The sequence below is a fragment of the Calonectris borealis genome, chromosome 14 (assembly GCF_964195595.1).
Source record: "Calonectris borealis chromosome 14, bCalBor7.hap1.2, whole genome shotgun sequence".
Taxonomy (NCBI): Eukaryota; Metazoa; Chordata; class Aves; order Procellariiformes; family Procellariidae; genus Calonectris; species Calonectris borealis.
This window is the reverse complement of record NC_134325.1, coordinates 4,394,683-4,417,344: the sequence shown is the minus strand read 5'-3', so window position 1 is coordinate 4,417,344 and position 22,662 is coordinate 4,394,683. Positions and strand designations below refer to the sequence as shown.

Sequence of the window (22,662 nt, the reverse complement as noted above, 5' to 3'; positions counted from 1 at the left end):
TCTGCTTTTGCACACCAGCCGTCTGCTGCAACGAGCATACTAATGATCATTGAGAAAGATCTATTAGAAGAACTCGGCTTATACCTGTGGCATGGGAAGTACCGTGTAATTTCTTGCTGTAGCAGGAGTGTCCAAATAATTTCAGAAGGCTACGGCTCATTTTAAAATGACTTAAAGGAGATTTTTCAAATGCACAAAAGGTGGTTAGATGCTAACACTAGCCTGCACCCCTGAAAATCTCTCCTTCAGAAGTCCAAGATTCAAAACTTGGACAAACGGGATGTAACTGTTTAAAATATGTAGTCACCTTAAAAACCAGCTGATACAGATTTCCTTTATATAGTGCTCAGCTCAGGAAGGATTTAATCGTATGTTGAAAGCATACCATGTACCATGTACTTTCTGGGAAAGAGAAGGCCAATCTCAAGGAGTGAAAATACCAAAAAACTCGCTTTGGCCACCAGCTGCAGCTGCAGCAAAAATGTGCCAGTGTGTTGTCATGTATATCCCTCTGCCGAGTCCAACCGAAATCCTCTATTTTTAGCCTTTCAGCTACTTTCAGATAAAATTCCTGCAGATAGGACTAGCTGTATAGGGCAGATAACATACAACTCTGAAACCACAGATGACCTCATGCAACTGCAAAGAAAGAAGGGTCTGTTACTTAAAACAAGGCTAAAATTTAACCCGGCTATACTAAAATTAAACAGGGAGTGTTTTACAGTCCCATTACAAGACATAAAACAACAGTCACTATAAATTCACGGTGTACTTATTTGTAAGGATGTAAAAAGAGTAATTAATAACCCCAAAACAGCTTATCTCTGAGCCAGTACAACACTAAAGCTTTCCCAGGCTCGCTGGAGATTTTACAAATAGCACTGAGAAGCTATTTTAGCTGTCATTTGAGAGTTATTTGTCCAAACTGAAAAGTCATTGCTCTTTGTCACAAGTCACAAGACATTTTTTTAGTGTTCCACGCTTTTAGTTGACATTACGGAGAGAAAATAAATAAATGTAATCCAAATTTTCTGGAAAGGGCTTCCATGTGTAAGAACACTTACCAACCCCAGATCCCAGCGAGCACCGCACAGTGATTCTTCTTTGTGCAAAATGCACTGTACCTTCCTATCTTCTACTTCACCCTTTCTATGTGTCACCCTATATACCGAAAGGCACCTGGTTCCCTTTAAAATGCCATTTATTTCCAACAGATTGAAGCACAGTTCTGAGTACTATCATTCAAATTCATCTTAAGTATTTAAGGAGAAAAGTGTAAGGAACAGATATGTCACAAGTGAATCAATACATATCAGGGTACCCAGTTTGCTTCCTTTGGGATGTGCCGCTCACACCTCTTTGGGTTTGCAGAATATTTGCTGGGTATTTCTTCAGAACAAATCCTTCATGAGGTTATCACGTACTTCCAGTTGTGGAAGAAACACTCTGACAGCTCTTTTCCTCAAGAAAAATTTTCACTCCTTAATACCGAATGAACAGTTTAGATACATGACTGTAAAGAAATTCTTTCACCCCTCACCAAATCACTGTAAGAGATCAGTAAAGGATTCAACCCATTTCTCTTGGCTCTCCCATTCGTTCCTTAGTACCAACATAGGCAAACCTATATTTTTAACAATAATGTAGCCTCTACCTGTCATCTAATTTTTCAAGCACAGCCAGCATTGAAATAAAGAATTACAAAGCACTTAACTGTTAATTCAAGATTACAGAACAAGTCTGATTTTTTCTGGCTTCACGTCACTTGAAAGGAGAAACTCTTATTTGTCATAAGGAATGAAAACCAGGACAGAACAAGGTTTGCTATCGCTCTCTCTAAGGAATTGTAGGTGGAGTTATATAAACAACAGAGCAACGATCAAAGGGAAATCTTAGGGACCGTAATATACTGAGGTATTAAAGGAACAGAGCCTTTTATCTATTGTGGAGGAAGGAAGTAGAGCATTGAGACATATGTAATATATACAATTAAAAATCAAAACCCCAAGCGAGTCCCAAAATAGACCGAAATTAATTAAAGTCTGTTTTTTTCTTATTCTGTTAAAATTACAAGAAAGAACCAAAAATGCAATCTGCCACAAAAATCACCTGGAAAAGCCAGGCTTTCAACTCTATTTTAAGCTGAATTTTCCCCCACATCCTATGAAACAAGCACTGTTCGATCACAGAGCCGGTCCTCATTCACTGCCAGTCTGACTAAGGCTTACCTTGTCCTCCACTCTGTTCAGCCTGGCACCAATCGTGTTATTCCCTCGATCTTTGCTTTTTTCTGTGGAACAAGGAACATTTTCAAATTAATATATGGTGGTATAACAAAATAGCAGCAAGCCACAACAGGGTGTGTTTAACTAGCCCACCAACGCAGTGTAACTGAACACCTTTGCCAGGCTGGTAGTTCTATTCCTTAAAAGCAGCTTTTTGTTTCTTTTTATAGCATTAGCCCACGCCATGGCTTTTAATAGCCCTTAAGTTTAAGGCACTTTCAACCTTAGTTTTATGCTTTAACCTGGGAGGACAAAACTGTTCCCAATTTAGTTAATGTTTTAATTGCCGTTTAGAAACAATCTGCCACTATGCAAAAGACTCTGCGGCCAACTTGATTTGGTAACAGCTTATCTTTTTTTTCCCTGTAAACTATATAGAAACATGAGTTTGAAAATGACATTAACAGAGAGTTTTCATTAGCCAGACTTACCGCAAACAAACTTAGTACTTTGTGCTCCTTTCCTGGTCTCTTTTCAAAGCTATCAAAGTTCTATGTGAATATTACTGATTTCACAGGAACTCTGTAATCACAGCACACCATTTTATTGAAAATATGGTGAGTCTCAGAGAGATTAGAGCCAACATTTTGAAAACTTCAGTGAAAGTAGGTACTTTAAATATCTAAGTAAGAACGACCCTATTTTAAAGGTGTTGGTGACTAAATATTATTGTGGATGCCTAAACTTCAGACCACAACTGTTTGGCACTGTTTAAAAATTTGGCAACAAAATAAAAAGTATTTTAATAAGTATTTTCCATTAATTATATCTTCATCAGATTAACTTTAGACACATCCTTCATATTAACTTACCTGAGACGGAGATAAAAAGAGATGGCTTCCCTATGGATTGGTCCAACCTATAAAACAAAAAGAATCATCTTTAGTTTTTATCAGCCTGAACCAGCATCTTCACCTTCTCCAGCTGGAGTGGGGAGATGGGGAGACCTCTTCACAAACAAGCAAAGTGAAGTTCAAATAGTTCTGTACTGTAAGTGAAGCAGTTGCTTTGGGTTAAGAATAGCTTGAAATCAAAAAAAAAACCAAACCAAAATGGGATTAGACTTAAATTGGTCTTTAGCTTCTTTAACCATTGTAAAGTATTACCATGCCCATCACTTTTCCACATGAACAGCAATGTTCCCTCTTTCCCCTGTTCTTCTGCAGCTTACTTGTTGCATCTATCTGTCGTCTCTTAGTTTGCTCTTAAGTGCGATTCTACCAGGACAGTATTCCACTCTGTACGTATAATACAGCCCCTAACATACAGGGATTACAGGGTATAGTCAAAGCTAGCGGGGACTGAGGCAATACGTGTAAGTATAATGAAAATTTTAAGTCCCGATCATCACATTTTTAAGCTCTTTGCCTTTTCCTTTCTGTGTGAAAAGAAAACTTTACTTGAATGCCATTTTGTACTCCGTAACTTTTCCCAGTCCTACCAATATGGCACCTCTCACCTTGCCAGTTTTTGATCTCCGGCCCCAATCACTGACTTATTTACAAACATCCCTTTGCTGTGTTTACAAATACAGACACTGAACTTTATTGACATACCTCCTCTGTAACTCCTTGATTCGCACCATCAGGTTGAGATGACCCTGAGAATACTGCTCAATAACATCTCGGACATCATAGGGTTTTCTAGCTTGCTGTAAAATAAAAACCAAAACCACACCTTTAAGCCACAAGGATGTAGGAATGGTCTATGGTAATGTAGATTTTTTTTCAAGAGTAAACAGTAAGTTCTTCTAACCCCTTTTAACACTGTGTAAACATTTGAGATATTTTGATTGTTGTCATGATCATACATTTTTTGTGGAATAATTATGACAGTTCTGATTTCATCCACCTTTTTGTTACCGCAGGTCTACATGCCTTTCAAGAGATTATCCACCGAACTTGAGGCCAAAAGAACTTGGGCCCAAAAAAGTCTATCTGGACTTTGCTCAGAAGTTTGTGGTCACTCTAGTTTCGTCTGCAAATAAGGTTCACACTCCTTGGCCAGTAAAGAGGTCTTTCACAGGGGCAAGCCCTTATTCTCAGTCAGCAGCAAGACAGCTGGAGTTCTCGGTTCAGCTCTGATCACGGGAAGGTGAAAGCAGAGTCCTGGCTGAAGATGCATGACTGATCTCCTCTTCCAGAAAGACTGGCTGAGCTTTCAAATCTACTGGGAAATATTGGTGCAAAGAATGACCAGGGAGAAAGCCCTGTGTAATTTGCATTTCATACATGAACAAGCCTTAATCTGACCTATTAGTAAGAAAAACACTTTTGTGTAGTATTGAAGATAAAGAAAAAGACCATAATTTTAACCAATAAACACCGAGACTAACTGGAAAGCAAGTGACTGAACTTGTCAAAGTGCAGTGACAAATTAAAAATATCTTAATCCTACATCTAGAAACTAGAGTCCAATCGGTGCCAGAGCTACATGTGGGAAGCAGCAATGAAGCTCTAACACAACAGAGAAGAGGAGAGAGAAGAGGAGAAGAGTAGGTGTAAACTTCACACATTAGGCTGAACAGTAACACCTGAACTTACGATTTGGTAGAAAACCTTTTCTTAAAGATGCTAATCGAATCAGTCAAACAATACAGTAACAATAAATGATACGCCAGCAGGTCGAGGGAGGTGATTCTGCCCCTCTGCTCTGCTCTGGTGAGACCCCCCTGCAGTGCTGCGTCCAGCTCTGGGGTCCTCAGCACAGGACAGACATGGACCTGCTGGAGCGGGTCCAGAGGAGGCCACGAAAATGATCAGGGGGATGGAACACCTCTGCTGTGAAGAAAGGCTGAGAGAGTTGGGGTTGTTCAGCCTGGAGAAGAGAAGGCTTCGGGGAGACCTTACTGCAGCCTTTCAATACTTAAAGGGGGCTTGTAAGAAAGATGGGGACAGACTTTTTAGCAGGGCCTGTTGTGACAGGACAAGGGGTAATGGTTTTAAACTAAAAGAGGGTAGATTCAGACTAGATGTAAGGAAGAAATGTTTTACGAAACACTGGTACAGGTTGCCCCGAGAGGTGGTAGATGCCCCATCCCTGGGAACATTCAAGGTCAGGTTGAACGGGGCTCTGAGCAACCTGATCTAGTTGAAGATGTCCCTGCCCATGGCAAGGGGGTTGGACTAGATGACCTTTAAAGGTCCCTTCCTTTGGGGGGATTCTGTGATTCTATATTTCTGACTCATGCGTTATGCTGTCTGTAGATACTCGGTAGGCAATTTTCAAGTTTTGGTAAAAAACCTTGGTAACATTGAGTTACAACTTTTCCTTTCTTGCATCTTTTGAGACCAAGGAAAAGAGTTTACAGTGGTAGCTTCTAACATACCAGAATTTGTATCCCATTTGAGGTCTCAGAAATATTTTGTCACCTGTACTTCAAAGGCAGGAGATGTCTCTGCACTGTTTAACCTTATTTCACATGCTGCAGGTTTTCCTCAATTCCATGCCACAAATACCTTCTTTTTAAGGCAAAGGAAAGCGGGATACAATACAAAAACCAGCTGTGGCACCTTCATGCAGTCCCCTGCACCTGCCTGGGAGGTAGCTCCCACATTTTAGGAATCATTACTGTAATAATCATTACTTTAATAATACCACTCCATCAAACAAATTATATTTCAGTCTGCCAGATTCCCCAAAGCCAACTGCAAACTTTGGGTGAATGTGAGATACTCTCTAGTGGAAGGCTAAACAGGAATGGGAATTGTTTCAATCTAACCAAAGAGCACAGAGAAGAATTCCCAAGAACCCCGACTGCTTACACACATATAAATCATAACTAACATCCACAAAGAAAGAAATATGATTCAGTGATGGCATAAGCCCATAAGTCTTTCCATGGACTAGTACTGTAAACATGATGATATTAAAAAAAATGAATTCTTGGATTATTTTTGTACTATAAATAAGAGAGAAATCTGCAAGATCAGCTTGAAAACTCCAGGTTCAGAAAAGCTGTTCAGTAAGAATAAAGATGCAAGAGCTTTCTCCTGCTGTCCTCGTACTCTGATGCAGGTGTCTGACAGTAGAAAGAGCTGGTAATTCCCTGCCTGTTTTTCATTTACTGGGCTGCTTCTTTCTCTTTAAAATAAGAACTGAAAACCTGGAATAAATAGAATTTATGAATGAAGCTTAATTTCTGAGTAGGATAGGGTATTTAATAGTCAGTACTGATTATTCTCTATTTACTTCATATTGAAAGCTGATCTTTCAAGATAAAATACTCTTGATGTTGACAACATCTTAGTTTTGTAAAAGGAAAAAAGCCTGCAGCAGGCAACGGATGAGTACTGAAGAAACAAAAGTAGAAGCCAGCCCCACAGTTTTCTTTAACTTCTTCTCTTCTTTACTTTCATCCCTCGGCTAATCAACCAATGCTCACGGCAAAAATCTTCTTAAATGAGTTAAAATTTCCCCCGTCATATACGAAAGTGTGCAAAAGGCACAAAAGTCAACACCAAATATTAAATGTGCACCCCTGGCCGTTGCTGTTCCCTCGTCAAGGGAGACAGACGGGGAAAGGGAGAGGGGAATCCGTGCAAGAGGAATTTCTGGGAAATGTAACCAAATAACAAATGAAACGGGTAAAACATCCTTTGAAGCACAGGACACTCTGAACTACATTGTTTGGTACAGCCCAGTATGGAGATTAGAAAAGATTACACACACAATTCATGATTCATACCATGACAAATGAATTACATAAGATGATGAATTATAAGACTATAAATGCAAGATTTTCCAGTGAAATTGTAACAAACCAGGCCACAGTTACTCACGTCATCAGTGGCACTCCAAACTGTATTTTTAGTTTATGCTATGTATAGAATATTTGCCATAGTGAAAAACATAACACAAGTTAAAAACATATTGTAGAAGGAAACTGATTTACTCAACAGGAAGAATTTACATGGAAAGGAAAAATAAGATTTCAAAATGACAATGGGAAATCAGATCAAATCCCCGATCTCTGGATCTGTGATGGATATCACAGTTGTATCCATGTGCGTAAGTCCTAAGACATTTAGAAACTTTCCTAATTGGAAGACAAAGGTTATTTACTCGTGAATCCAGCTAATGGAATAATCGAGTATGGTGATTTTCTTTCTGAAATTCAGTTGTAAGGTTAGACTGTGCCGAAGACACCTGATTTATAACTAATATATGAAATTCGTTTTTGGTAGGTGGAGTGAACAAAGGCTAGAAACCATTAATTTCTAAGTACTGTTTTCCCTATAATCTACAGAATCCTTCCTTAACTGTGAGCCATTCTCCTTAACTGATGCACAGGACTTGTGTCGACTACTAGCACAATTTGAAACAGTCCTACAGACTTTACAAGAGCATAAACACATCCATAAAAAAGGTATTAATTCTTTATAATATTATGCTGTGTTCTTACATAGACATCATCATATGGACGGTATTCAAATCTGGACTTTAAAATAGAGAATAAATTTCTCTCCTTTTGTTAAAGAGGAAATGATGCCCAAGTGTGATGCTTCACAAAGAATTGCTTTTCATGTCCTTTGAAATTTCTTTATATCCTTGTTTAGCTTCTCTTTATTTATTTTATTTCATTTTTTAAACAGGAAGCCTCTGCTTTCTAACTGACTTTTGTCCTTGTGGTGCCATCACCCCCTGTTATTAATTGAGCTCTTAAAAAAAAAATGTATCTACGCAAATTTAGGCATACAGGTGTATCCTGCAAACAGCTGGTATAGTTTAAGAACCATGTTGGGTTCATGCTGGGATCTATTTTGCAAGATTTTCCTCTTCCTCTCCTTCTTCCTATGCTTCCCCTCCCTAAAAGGTTCGGAGGCATCTCTAAAAAATATTCCTTTTAAGTGCTGGCCTTGCAATTACTTATGTTCCAGCTAATTTTAAGCATGAATAGTCCAGTGGACTTCAGCTGGGGTTTTTTTCAATAGTTATAGAAAAAAAATCTGAATTTTCTTTTAGGAAGATACATTTCACATAAACACAAAAAGCTTAGAAGGCAAATATCTACCAGAAAACAGCTATGCAGACCTCTTAAATGTCGAAAGCTACGTTTTTAAAATGCATCTTCTGCTTTACCTTCATTTCAGATATTGTCTTGGACTGGTTATTAGAAACTGTATAGTCATTACTTGGCACATGTTTAAACATTTTAATTTCTTATGACTATTTTATGTGGATACAATAGAACAAAGCAGATTTACAACATACTTCTGAGGAAAGAATAATGACAGTGGTTATCTCTTAATTACAACAGAGATTTTCAAAAGCACCTTGTGGCTTGAATTTCAAGGTGACTTTGTGCATTAATTTACTTAGGTGCTTTTGAAAACTGTACCTTCGGTGCTCTCCGAATTTTTAAACTCGGTCATAACCTTGTATTGAGAAATTATGGAGAAGTATCAGATATCCCCTGTATGTTCCTATTGGAAGATTCTGCTTCCGACAGAAACAGCAGCATATCACTTGTACGCAGGAGTGACTTGAGATACTTTTCACTTCAGCTTAACTGACATTTTTAGTTCTTTAGTAACAGCGAATATTGATAGCTCAGGAAGAAGAAAGACTGCTAAAGAAGGATGAGAGACAGCCTTGTTGAGGGATTTTGTAGATGGCCAGCACCAGGTCTTTTGCAGATGCGAAAGCGAGAGTACAACTGAGAAGCCAGATTAGCAACTGGGATACCGAGTACAAACAAGTTTTAAGTATGAACTGAATAGTCCCATTCTATTCAGTCAAATGCTTTTTCAGCTTCTATCAAGTCATCTGCCGCAGGGGAGTTTCATTTATTTGCCAGGTGGATAATGTTGCACACAGTGTTCAGGCATTTTCAAAATCTGTTTTTGACAAATACCACTTGGGAGGTAGATATATAATGTGTAGATTTCTTGTTTCTAAGCAGTTCAGTTAATACCATGGCAAATATTTTATGATCTAAATTTATGAGAGCAATGGTTCAGTAATTACCACAGAGCAAAGGATCACAATCAGGTTTTAGAATGAGAATAAATCAAAGTTTAATGTAACTGGCCACATTTAGGCAGTTTTTCACAGAACAGCAGTGGACACATCACTGGAATGGGCCACGTCCCTTGCCAAGTTACAAGTGCTGACCAGCAAGTGTTAAGGAGCTTCTCAACAAAATGACTATAAAAACTATTTTCAAGTAGTCCAGGTATTGTGCTTTTCTTCATTTTAGTCTAATAAAAAAACCAGGTGAAATGTGCTAAAAGAAATTTTCTGAAAGTGCTCCCTCCATGACCCCAGACATGGGAGATTTCAGCCTACATGGTGACTGTCTGAATACATTATACATAACTGAAACAAATTTTTGAAAAGCTCAGGCAACCTTAGCTCATGAATTTTAGCAAAAATAAAAAGATTCAAAGTAGGCATCTGCTAAAGAATTCTTCTAAATTTCAATGAGGAAGTCAGAATCACAGTTTTCAAGTAGCAGCAAGCATCGCCTTACAGAAATGATGCTCTCTTGGGCTGTTAGTCATCATTATCATCATCTTTTTGATCCTAACTTTTGCGCCCTTCAAATATTTGAAGGAAAAAGGACACCCCCCCCTTTTGGGGGGGGTTAGATTAAGGGCAGGAAAGCTTTTTAGTCTGTCGTAAGCAGTAGTGCTGCGGTCATATACGAAAATGGATGTGGGCAGTTCAGCCCCTCTGTTTCTTTGCATTTTCAGTTGTGAAGCCTGTTCTCCAGGCATTGTCCCTTATTAATTAATTTTAAGTAAAGTAATATATTTCTTACATACCTATATTCACCTGGTTAAAATCAAGCCAAAGGCTGTTGACACATGGTGTTTACTGGATTAATGAAATTGATTTAGAAACCACATTCTTAGAAAGTTTGCAGTCAGAGTTTTTTATTCAGACCAGGCAACAAGGTTAATTAGTTACTGTTAAATGCTTACGATATGGCAATATCACAGCAAGTGAAGTGCCGCACAGCAAATGTGCGTCAGTGAGGGCTAGAGGAGTAAAGAGAACCGATATCTCATGAACTCGGAAGGAGGTCTCCTACCTACACAGATGAGCGAAGGGGAAAGCAAGGAGAAACCTTCCAATACACTAACAAATTTCCACCCTGGTTTCTTATCAGGACTTCATTATCATTGAGTAAGAGACAGAAACAAGGCTGAGGTAGTATTTTAATCTCTAATCCTACTGACTCGGCATGACAGTAACATACAGCTCAGAATTAATGGAGACATATGAGAATGTTTGCACTGCGAGAAAGAGACAGCGATAACAGAAGGTTAAGGGTCAAGTCCATTAGCAGAAAATAACATTTTCATTCAGACTGCATTTCAGGAGTTTAGCCTATTTCCAGTGCGTCCACAGTTGACTAACCGGCTGCTGAACAACCACCCTATTGAAGGAGGGAGAGAATAGTGGGTGTAGCTCACCATTACTGAAATGAATTGTGTTAGTCTCTCTTAAATTTCTAAAAGAAACAATGAATCAGGAGAATAAAAGGGTTTATTTAGAAAATGAGCTTTCTATTCACCACTCACCTGAAACTTCTTCTTGGCCACAAAATACTGCATCCTCCGAATCACCTTAATTGCAGCGCGGTGGTGTTCTCGAAGCCTGTGGGAAAAAGGAGGAAGGTGAGCGCGGGGAAAAAGCATCTCCATCCAGACAATAAAACCAACAGCCCGCAGTAAATGCTTCACTAACACGTGAATGTGTAATGTAAGCAGTTGCGATTCAGCCTGGGAGCACAACACACTATTATGTTGACCTTCCCCACCTTCCGAGGCGGCTATAAAATCCAGGATTTTATCTGACCTGTGCTAGGTTTGCATACATTTGACAGTAACAAGTGGTGTCCACATAACCTCCTCCTGTGTTTAAGCAAACCTCCACCCACCTTTCCCAATTTCTTCTCTGAAAAAACCCAGCTATCAAGTTCCTGCATATTCAGCTATACACAGCTTTTATACATGGTCACTCTAGAATTCCAGCTTTTGGTTTCTTGGTTAGGTTTTTGCTGGTTTGATTGGTTGGTTGGTTGGGGTTTTTTGTTGTTTTTTTTTTCCCCTAAGTCTTGTACAATATGTTTCTTCACTTATATGAATTTGTTTTTCAAAATCTGTTAAAAAAAAAAACACTTTGAAGATTTTTGAGTTGACTGCTAAACAATCCAAATGATCTTGTGGTAGCTGAATGCAACATTTACATACACATGTATCCCAAAGCCAAACTGTAAGTGTATATAAAGACAAAATAATCTGGAAGGTCTTTAAACAAACATTTCCCTTTTCAAGCATGCGCACATGAACTGGAAACAGAATTAAAAAATATTAATTTACTCTTTGTACTTTAAAATAACAGATTTTCATAGTATCTGACATTAGTTTTTAAACCATTAAGAGCAACAGATATTTCAAATTTTTCAAAATTTGCAAAAATGATGGATTTTTCTTCTTAACATTAAAATATCAAATCAAACATTTAGCTATGCCGATGATTTATTCTACTTGCTCATTCTATTACCCTTATCAAGACACGCTTGTATGACATTATTGCACAATCTTTCTTTCTTTCCTTTTTAAATGCATGAACATCTAGTACTTCTAACTCTCATCCCAAACAGACTTCTAGTGATGGCTTTGGGGAAGCAGCAGTGAAAGCAGAGTTAGATACTCCACGTTTTACCTTTATAAAACTGTTATTAGCAATGATGACAGACAGGCATATTGAGATGTCACTGGGCAGTGCTTTCTGTCTGTTCTGAACCTGCCAGCATTCGTACTCACTATGGGATGGAAAAATCATATTTAAGTTCTGTACAGGTTTGGGTCTTTGGTAGGACACAGCATGGTATCACCCAAGCCTCTTCAGTTAAATATAATCTGGAACTTTAGTGACTATTCACGTATTTCCTCAGGACGAATTGCCCCCAGCTAACAGAAGTTCTGCACGTGCCAAGGGTGGGTGTCTGTCCTCTGAACAGCATGGCAAATGTAGCTGGGGCGTTCCCTTTCTGAGAACTCACACTTTTTAGTGGGAAAATAGCTTTCTGCAAAGCCCAAAACAGAATCAAAAAAAGCTCTCATTTTCTACTTGTAGATACTGCCTTTCAGGTGCTTTCTTTTTGTAACAGAAATTGTTCAGATTTAGCAATGACGTCAAGAAAAGATCGCTTTCTCCAGATACAGTGTAAAATATGGTTGCTTTTCAAACTAACAACGTACAGCTTTTCACCACAGGTCTACAGATCGCTAAGTAAGACTGTAAGTGCATTTATATAAAGTGACTGTGCCTCAGTAATTATGCACCGATCCGTGAATCTGCAGTTGGATCTGTATAGGAAGGCCCTTCCCTCTTAATACCTTACTGAGGTGTCTCAGTGAGACTCGCTTGAGGTCCCTGCTCCCGCAGATTTGACTGCAAGGTCATGGTTCATGTTATGAAAATGGAAATTCGCTCCTCCTAACTGGGATGGCTGCCTGTTTGGATCGAGTCCTGGTGAACGGAGTTAGCCTGATGCTAGTTCATGGTATTCCCGTTCTGTGAGCCCTTGCTGCATCACCCTGCTGCCAAGGACAAGGACGACTGCCTCAAAAACCAAAGGAAATAAAGTGTTTGGGGTTTTTAAGTTCTGCTTCACAGACATGGGAGCCAAAAAGATAAATGCTGCTTCATTTGCTATTAAATACCAAAGGTGGGAAAGTGTAACTGTCACGCATCTATACATCCTATACATAAACGCACACAAAAACATCTTACAACAAATAGAAATAAATTTCAATTGCAATAAAACTGCTTGTAGTATTTTGGTTTATGCCTCATTTCCTCTGGGGTGTTCTTCACAGTCCATTATTTCTGGGTAAAATATTTTTCTTTGGGACAGACGGTCACTAGTAAAGTACACCAAATCCCTCTTTCTCTATCTAGATGATGAGTCTCATCATTAAGCAAGATGGCCGGATAATAAAAATGATATTCACCATTCAATGAAATAACAAAACTATACCACCAAAATGATTTTCCAACGCAGCTATTTTACATCAATCATTGTTCAGTGCTTACATGAACTGCCATGCCAGGAGGGAAAGTTAATATTCTCGTTTTATTCCTTCCCATTTCCAGCTCCAGTAGGAAGCCTTACAGTAAGCTTGTTTCTGCTTATGCTGTAAAATCTAATTCTGCACAACAGGCTGTCCTGATTCCCCAAGATTAAATGCTTCTGCGATGAGGGAAGGGAATAAAGGATTTAATTAGTAGCCAAGGTTATGATTCACGGTTGTTTGATCTCTTCTGCAAACTGGTAACAAATGCTTCAGTAAATTGAGAGTTTAACCATTAACTGGCGATATTTGTTTGTTCAGCCACTTGTGACATCTCTGAATTCTGGTTACAGAATGTCTGTCTGCAACCTCTGGGGACATACAGCATGCTTAGATGCCAGAGAGCCACTCAATACGTTACCGTCCTCAGAGTTTCATGAATACTTTTTTTTTTTAAGGAGTGTGGTGGGAAATGACATCATCTGGGAGTGCTTACAGACAGCAGCAACGTCCCTTCGCTCTGCACGCACCCCCACAGCGAGCGGGAGACACCCTTTGGAGAGGTACTGCCCTGCAGAGCGAGCCCCCACGGCAGAGCCGCCTCCTCAGCCCCCACGGACAGCGTTCTCAGGGACTGCCGGGACGCTCCGGAGAGCCCGTCTGCTTCAGCGGAGCTGTGGGAGCTAAGCTCTCTTGCGACTGAAATCCCTCGGGTTTTTTTACACATTTGGTTTTGCCTAACTTTGGGCGAAAGCTTGTTTGATAAGTGCATTAGCAACAGGCAAGGTTTTTGCCCTTTTGTTAATGAAGGTATTTTCCTCTTCTGAGCGTTCATCAGGCTTAGAGCCTCACCCTCACCATACCCCTCGGTCTCATGATAACCAACATCTGAAGGCACTTGCCAATCTCTATTTGAGTGATTCCAATAACCATCAGCGTATTACCTTCAAAAATAAACTGAAGTAGTTTGCATGCCCCTAAAATCAAGCTAAGGATTACTGCTTCCGATGCTAGACAACATCTCAGCCTCCACCTTTCCGAAGAAAAATTGCCAATAGCTTTCACTGGCTACCAGTAATTTTCTTTCTCAATATAAACATGACATCAAGATCACCTTGAACACGGCACACATTATATGACACTTCCCGTGGACTTAAACTCACAGAATTAGGTCCCAAGGCTGCCAATGAAGACGCAACATTGTCGGAACCCGTAGGAATGATCCAGAAGGATGAAGGAGGATATAACATCTAATCAACAACAGAAAACCATCCTGGTGATAACAGGGTCAATAGATTCATACAAACCTACATTATTTGTAGATATAAACTAGGTTTGCTTTATTTGTGCACTGAAAAAGTAACCAGTTGCAGATACAGGCACTCCTCAAAGCATAAGAAATGAGGATAAAAAAACCCCTGGCAACAAAATACAATGGATTGAGCACCCACATTACAAAAAAAAAGGCTGACAGAATAAAATGACTAGAAATCATTAGTTTTTCCTGCCTCCTTCTGTTGTTAGGACACTTAACAACAAGTCATTTGGAGGAAACCTGATCTCTTCATTAGTCCATCAGAAATCTGGACTGGAATTACACGTAATTTGGAAAACAAGCGTGCTGAAGAACTTCAGGTAATTTTACAGACATCCGCATTTGGTTGGAAAGTTATACGTTTATAAATGCCCCAAACTATTTAACAGAGCCATTTGTACATTTGACTGCAATATTATTCATTTTTCACAACACAGCCAGCCAAAACCTCAGTAGGTTTCCCAAGGTGTGGCTCATTCCCCAGTCCCGCACTCCCTGACAGCCACAGTGAACGTCACCGGCTTCAGCCAGGACCCGCCTGCCTCCCTCCTGCAAGGGGACCTGCAGGGCCACCCCAGAAGAATGCTTTCTGGGACCAAGGTTAAGATTTTTGGTTACAAAAAACAGGTGGCTTTACAAAAAAGGAAGCAAGCAGTTGCATGGTTTGGTTATGTTTCAAGAAAAATAAAAACTTTTTTTTTTTAAATGAAGTTTTACAAGACTAATCCCTATTCTGAAATAGACAGTTCTTTCATTAAAGAACAAGAAAAGAAAAACAATTACTAATTAGAAATATTTATTGTCCTTACAAAGCTGCTGAATTTTATATCAAATCCTTAGTAATACCATTAGAAGTTTGTTCCCCTTTTCATCTCAGGAAGGTGTTCTACATATTGGTTTAGTGTTAACAGAAATATTAAAGCAACAAGACAGAGGAAAGGTGGTGCTAATTTCCTATTTATAACACTTGCCTTTTTGTTCATTTGTAGAACATTTTATTATTAGGACCATAACGTCTGGCACAGACCTCCCAGCGTACGCGGGCACTGATATTATCGGAGCTAAAAGGTCAACGCTGTCTATTCAGAATGAGTTTAACAAGAACAAAAACTCAGTAGAAAAGCGCCACAGATTTATAATATCTTTTACAAAATGCCCATTTCTCAGCAAACCTAACACTGATTTGAAGTCAAGTTCAGTTTTCAAACATATTTAAATTCTCTGCAGTCGTCTTAAATTTCTGACTTAGGACAGAGCTAAAGTATTAAGAAAGAAGGCTGAAGTCAGTTGGCCTGAAGTTTTTGGCAGTAGTTGTTATTTAGACTTGAACTTTATCTTTAACACATCAGATTTTAATAATATGTCGTGCATGTGAACTGAAATATTTTTTCCATTCAGGCACTGAAAAGTGTTCCTTGTCACAGAATCTGGTGGACGAGATTCAGAGTAACTACATTAAGCCATTTCATTAGTGCGTTTACGTCTAATGAAATCTTTCATCGTTAGTCCTCCAGGGGCTTTTGGTATAGAATTTGCTGTGGCTCAAGGTTATTCTTGTCTTTTCACACGTTCTGTCGTTCCCTGCCCATTACAGTTGAGAGGAGTCTCTCCGTACTGGGCAACATTTTAGATGCGATAAGTTGGAAGGGATTAGGTTGCACCGCTGTGTATTCTGTAATAGGAAATGCTTGATCATTGTACCCAGGAACAAAACCAGAATCACTGATTGTTTCAAATAATGTGGGCTCCCCAGCTTTTCCTTTCATTTGTTGCTAGAGCTTGGCAACTGCTGTTGTTTGCCATCATTATGATCCGTTTACTGGGGGCTCTCAAAATATACCCTCACCGTAAATGATTCACAAAAACCATCTTAAGGACAAACCAGTAAAAGCTGCCCAGAAGTGTTAGAAAACCATGATGACACTTGAAGAGCAAACCAGTTACAAAACTGAAGTTTTATTAAATGGGCTTCAGCCAAGCTTAGTGCTTACATAAATGCTCCCATAACATTTTCAATGTATGAATGTGTTTATTTTTAATGGACAAACATTCTTTACTAGGCTTTACCCTCTGGAATTCCCATCCACTCATGAATGTAAAATTAGAAAGTAGTGATAAGACAAATGAAATTAATTCAGCTACCTCCACAGTCCTCATCTCCGGGGTCTTCACAGGTTTAAATGCAAAAGGAATACAGAATAACAGATATACATAGAACAAGGAGAATCACAAATAGCAGGTAAGCTAGATTTTAAAAATTTCTTTGGTCTTAGCAGTCAAAAGCATTCTAGTAATTATCAGCGAACAAGTAATCTGGTTACGAAAGATCTATGTCTGCTGAACGAAAGATCTATGTCTACTTATATGGTCTACTTATTTGGCTTGCAAATTGGTCATGAACGGGTAAGACTTCATCGAATGCATTTGTTCATCTAAGCACTGAATAATTCAATGTCAGCAGCAAATGATTTCTATGAAGACATTTGATTAATAATTTCTATAGAATAGTATGTTTCGAGTGTTTAATTTTAAAAATACAAGCTGCTTTGACTTAAATGCACGTGTCTCATAATGTAATTTCTGTTCCCTACCTAGGGGAATGCAGGGGCTGACTTCCCACAGGAGTATTATTTATTATAAATTAAAAAATTGCTCTGCAAGAATACTCTGCAAGAGTAATGTCAAATGCACTCTTTTGGTGAACCCTTCAGCCAGTAAACATCTTGGTTATTATTTACTGAATGTGAACATAGCCCCAGGGGAATTAGCTTAAGCTGAATTAACATTTGTAAGCTCTTCCCCCCACTATGTCTTCTCCCAACTATTTGTGGTTGCTCTTTTTTTTATTTAAAATACGTAATTTTAAATCCACAGTCATCTTTTAATGGATTTGTATTTTATTTTACAGCAGCTTTCATGTCTCCCTTCTCAAAAGTCATGGGCTTAACTCAGAAATCCTTTCATGTAGTTATAGCAATCCTCTTTTCTCTACAGATAGTCTGGTTTAGCTTGGTTTGTGGATTTTTAATACAAAAGCAAAAAAGAACAAGTTTAAAAAATAACATTGCCTTTGGAGGATTTTGATGTTTTAATATCTTCAGTTAATAATAAAAATAGCCTACTATTACAAGAAATGTTTTAAAAAGGGAAAGAATTGCGTAGGTTTTTCATAGTCATGCCATTGGAGCATGGTATATAAATGGAGGCGGCTGTCGGAAAGAGCCTCCCCATGGGGTGGGCAGCTCAGCAACCACGACTCGGAGCACGACGTGATCTCCCCGCTCTCAGCTGCATCTCGGCAGAGATGCAACACTGGCGTAGGGCTGGAGAAGGGCACACGCGCTGGCTGCAGCACAGCACGGGGGATTTTCTCCTGCTTTGGGAGCCTTCATGCAGCTGGTGGGAAACCTCATCAGCCGCATTTGGCGGGTCAGGAAGAATCTCGAGCTCTGCACCGGTGGCCTGGGAGAGGTGACCAAGGGGCAGGGGGGAAGCAGGAGGTGGGGGTTCATACGGAAAGGGGAAAACAAGCTCAAGTGACTTGACTTGTTTCAGGCATTAATGGCAATTTGAGACTCAGATTGACTCTGGAAAATACGGCTAATCAGTCTAGCCCTTTAAAATATGCTCATATCAAGGCAATCTGAAATGAGTATTTAAATGCAGGCCTAAGGAGGGGAAGAACCATTGATCTCCTGACCTGGAGTTAACAGAGGTAAAAATAATAACTGCCATGAGGATCAGCAAGAGACGGCACGAAGAGCAGAAGCTTTTGGAAGCTGTTTTTCTGATAGGGAACACAAGTCTTACAAGGGGCTTGGCTTCATAACTCACCCCAAGTACAAACTCCCTAATATCTATACTGCTGCACAGTGACTATATTGCTGTAACTCAAGGTGGATCATTTTACCACTGAATTTTCAAGAACAGCTTTCTGCAAAGCATTCATGTGATACTGGGAGACTGGTCACAGGATAAGGAAGATAAACGCACCACTAAGAGCAAAGTTTTCAAGCATGCTGACCCTCTGCTCCATCCCCAGTTGTCCTTCTATTCCCCAGCATATCCTGACAAACACAACAAAAACTGATCTCCAACTAAACAGAAGAGGATCCAGAGTAGCTAAACAGCATAGGATTTTGGAGTGCAACACTCAAATTTGTTCAACATCTCTTGAAGGAAATGGTCCAACACATAGTACGTCTAGAACCAAGACAAATTGCTGTAGCTAGAATAAAGATCATGCATACGTTTTCAGAACTAATGGTATGCTGGGGCAAACAGATGTATCATCAGAGATTTCCTTTGTGGTCTGCCCACAACGATGCTAGCGAAGAACATAACCCTTACTATAAAAGTTTGTGTTGAAATCAGGCAAGAGCATGAGATTTCTTGTACATCCTAAATTGCGTTTGCTGTGTATTTTCACAATTCTGTTTTTACTTATGTCTGTTACCAGGGTATGAAGAGTTGCACAAAAGACATGGGGGAAAAAAAAAGGAAGACAAAATTATTTTTGGAAGGGACTGAAATACCTGTAGAGAAAGCAGGACAAGTATAAAAACCAGTTCCCATTTTGTCAGAATTGGCTGTTGTCCCCCAACTTTGGTGATATCATTATCAAATACGAATTGATATCGATACCCACATCAAATCACAGTGAAGCTTTATTCAGCTCTTCACTTTCTGCATCTTGTTGAGTCAGAAGGCAGTTGCTTTTTTACACGGTTTCGAGGCCAAGCAATTTGAAATTAACTAGACACAAATGGCAGTACAGGTAAGTAAATAATAATAATGTACGTCACTGTCTTACAGACATAATCTGACATGTTAAACACCTTTTCTAAAGAAGCTGAAGACAAAACACTAAGCTGTAGCTCAGTGCACATGAAAAGCCATGGATATTATTATTTTGCAGCATCTCGTTAAGAGCAATCTTTTCAGATTAAAAAAAAATGGGTTTTGCAGAGCTTGTCATTCATGGCTCTGAATTAGACAAGGATATGCAGGGCTACAGTCAGTGATACTAGGAAGAAATAACCATATTGCCTATGGTTACTTGCCTCTCTATTGTTGGCCTATTAAACTTACAGTAACCTTTGAATATTAAACCAGCTGATGTTACACTACTTCATTATGCTCAACAAGCTGTTAACACTACACGGTAGCTCTTTGTTGTATTCGTCGTAGGGAGTTACAAGACCACTGCAAACGCAAGGCTGAGTTTGGCTTTTCTGTTTGGCTTAAATTGTATTGCCCAGAAAACACATCAGATACAACCTGTACACAAAAATATCTAATGCTGAGTATGAGATGTAAAAGCATCAAAATTATGACCAACTCATTAAGAATTCTCAATGATTTGTTTCCACTCTACATAATAACATGCTAATTTAATATATGCTGTATCCCACATCTCAATTAAGACTCATCACATAATACTACTAATAACATCCCATTTAACCTTTTGTTTTGAGACAAAAGAAATAAGCTTTTATTAGGTCAACTGACGCAGTTCATAGAGGATCCATGGAAGGTCAAAACAATATTGCACTGCTACTTATTTAGCATCGCACAATGACTTTAGCCAGAACCTCCTTCAGTTTTTTCCCTCATCTCAGAAATACATGTATTTTTAAATAATGGTGAATAGAGACAAAAAAGTTGTTTTTTCTTTGTAAAACCAATCATAGGCAAGAGGTTAGATTCACTCATACACCCTCACAAATCCAGGCTATTCTACCAAGGCAAAGTAGGTAAATCAAGAGAGTATCTCAGCTGTTCAACACAAATGAAAGTCATTACACAGTTGTGGCTGACAAAATAAAGCAGCTCTCCTGTTGTAGAGACAGGAATTACAGCAGGAAAAAAATATCTGAAAGGAAAAGGCCACTGACCTGAATAGCAATATTTACATTACCAAAATCAGTGATAATATTATTTCAGAAATCCTAACATTTTCCATGTTGTCTTCTACTACAGAGGTGGTTGGCAAATTCTCCTCCCATTTAATAATGAAAAAGAGAACATGGATGTCGCTGCTGTGAAGCTGTTTCTAAGCACTATATTCTGAAATCATACCATATCAAAAAATACCCCATCATTGCCAGAGAAATCAACTGAAAAACATGAGGCCAAATTCTGCACTGATTTACACCGTGAGACACTAGAAGGGACTGGAAGCTGATGGACTGTTAGGTCACCGTGGCTTCTGGCCTGCCATCTCTATAGGGGCTCTGGATGTAACTTATGCAGAATGATGTTAGTGTCTGCTCACAGCTGCACTTTTTAATGGGTGTATCCTCCAAAAATAAAGTGATAGAAGCGTATGAACATAAGAGCGTCGCTACAGTTGTGTAAGCTGCAATGACAAGCATGGCAAACCTTGAACAGATAGCATTAGGACAAGGGGACTTCACTTCCCGTGCCAATGCCATCACTTCGGAAAAAAAAGCAGTTACAAATGTAGTTCAAAACTGCAGTTTTTGCAACTGGAAGCATTCTCAAGGATTTGTTATTTTACAATGGTGGAGAAACACATGGGATTTCAACTTGTGGAGAACAGCCTTTTCCTATAAATCACGGAGCGTAATCTGAAACCTAGAAACAGCACAGGGGCTCACATTTATGGATTTAAAACAGATGAAGAGCAAGCATGCTCTTAACCCTTTCCCCATAATTTCTTCCCAGTACAAAATGAAAATGAACATGCAAGTACTGAACAGAAATTAACTTGGTAAAAAAATCAAGATGGATACAACTCTGTAAACACTGAAAACTTCAGCGCTTCAGCCGACTTCCCTAAGGACACAAGCACAGAATTGTCCTAAAGCAAAGCACTGTAAAACACTTAGAGCATAATCCACTATTCGGACTGTTCTTTCATCAACTTTTATTTAAGCAGTTTATCTTATTGAGATAGGATCTCTCTTATAGAGCAAGACCTGGCAAACACAGGCCTCTGGTTTTGAATATCAGGCTATATTTCACTGGGAAAGAAGTAACTAGCAGCCTGTCATCTCACCATAAGGTTATAAACTCCTTAATCAGGCAATAGGAGAACTGATACTAACACGTTAGCAGTAATTTCTCTACAGAAGTATGTAAGAGCATTAAGATGATATAAAGAGCATTTATTTATTGTCTTTTAAGATCCCCAGCCATTTCCCTATCATTTTAGCCTTTCTTATGGCTCACTGGACATAAAAAACCCCAAACCCAGCATAGCCTGTTCAAACTTGAATCCTAAGATCCAGCCTTTTTTTTTTTTTTTCTTTTTTAAATAAAAAACCACAGTGTAAAAGAATGAATTGGAATATCAGCATTGCCAAGAAGCATTAGTCTATACCTTGTCAGGGTCAGAGTTCCAGTGCTTCCAGAAATTCACTCACATACATGACACAACGGTATGATTAAAAACAGAAATGGGCGGATTGAAATAAAGTATGATGGTACACCATGTTAAATCTCTACGCCAATGTAATATTTTAGAGCAAATCCTAAACCAAGGAGAGAGAATTTTAAGCTTACTGCAACGTCACTCATCGGCACACACAATATTTGCCCGTGGTAACCCAACCTCGGTGCCTTTATTGGCTGCAGTTCAGTGAAGTGGTCCTTTTGTCCATGTCTCCTGATGAAAAGCTAGGGTGTTTCTGTGCTTCAGTGAAAAGGTTGCAATTCATAGGAAAAATGTCTCTAAAGTGGCAATGATGGGCAGCTGAATCTTTTTCAAGTGAAGAAGTAGCTACCTGAGAACATTAGAAAAACGCAGCATGAAAATGAAGTCAGTCTTAGCTACTGGGCATGTTGTGGGAGCATCCAAAAAATGCAGTCATGGCTAAAATTTTGTGCTACAATAATCAGAGAGACAACCTAAAAAATCTGAGTCCTTTTTTTAAATAGCTTGCTGAAACTGTTTTATGTAATTGTACTTGCAAAGAAAGATTTGGGGAAAACTGTGTGTGTAAGAGAATTTATGTTATTAGCACAATTCCCTCTTATGACCAACATTTGATATGTCAAATCA

General features: G+C 39.0%; 1 protein-coding gene across 1 annotated transcript in view; it reads right to left on the bottom strand.

Annotated features, from left to right (window-relative positions):
• Positions 1-22,662, bottom strand: part of KCNQ1 (potassium voltage-gated channel subfamily Q member 1) — a 356,039-nt gene that overhangs the window by 99,834 nt on the left and 233,543 nt on the right. Inside the window, exons 12-15 of the mRNA XM_075163025.1 lie at positions 10,817-10,892; positions 3,842-3,936; positions 3,098-3,144; positions 2,229-2,290 (exon numbers count right to left, since the gene is read on the bottom strand). Coding sequence (XP_075019126.1) covers positions 2,229-2,290; positions 3,098-3,144; positions 3,842-3,936; positions 10,817-10,892 — 280 coding nt within the window. The remainder of the gene's footprint in view (positions 1-2,228; positions 2,291-3,097; positions 3,145-3,841; positions 3,937-10,816; positions 10,893-22,662) is intronic.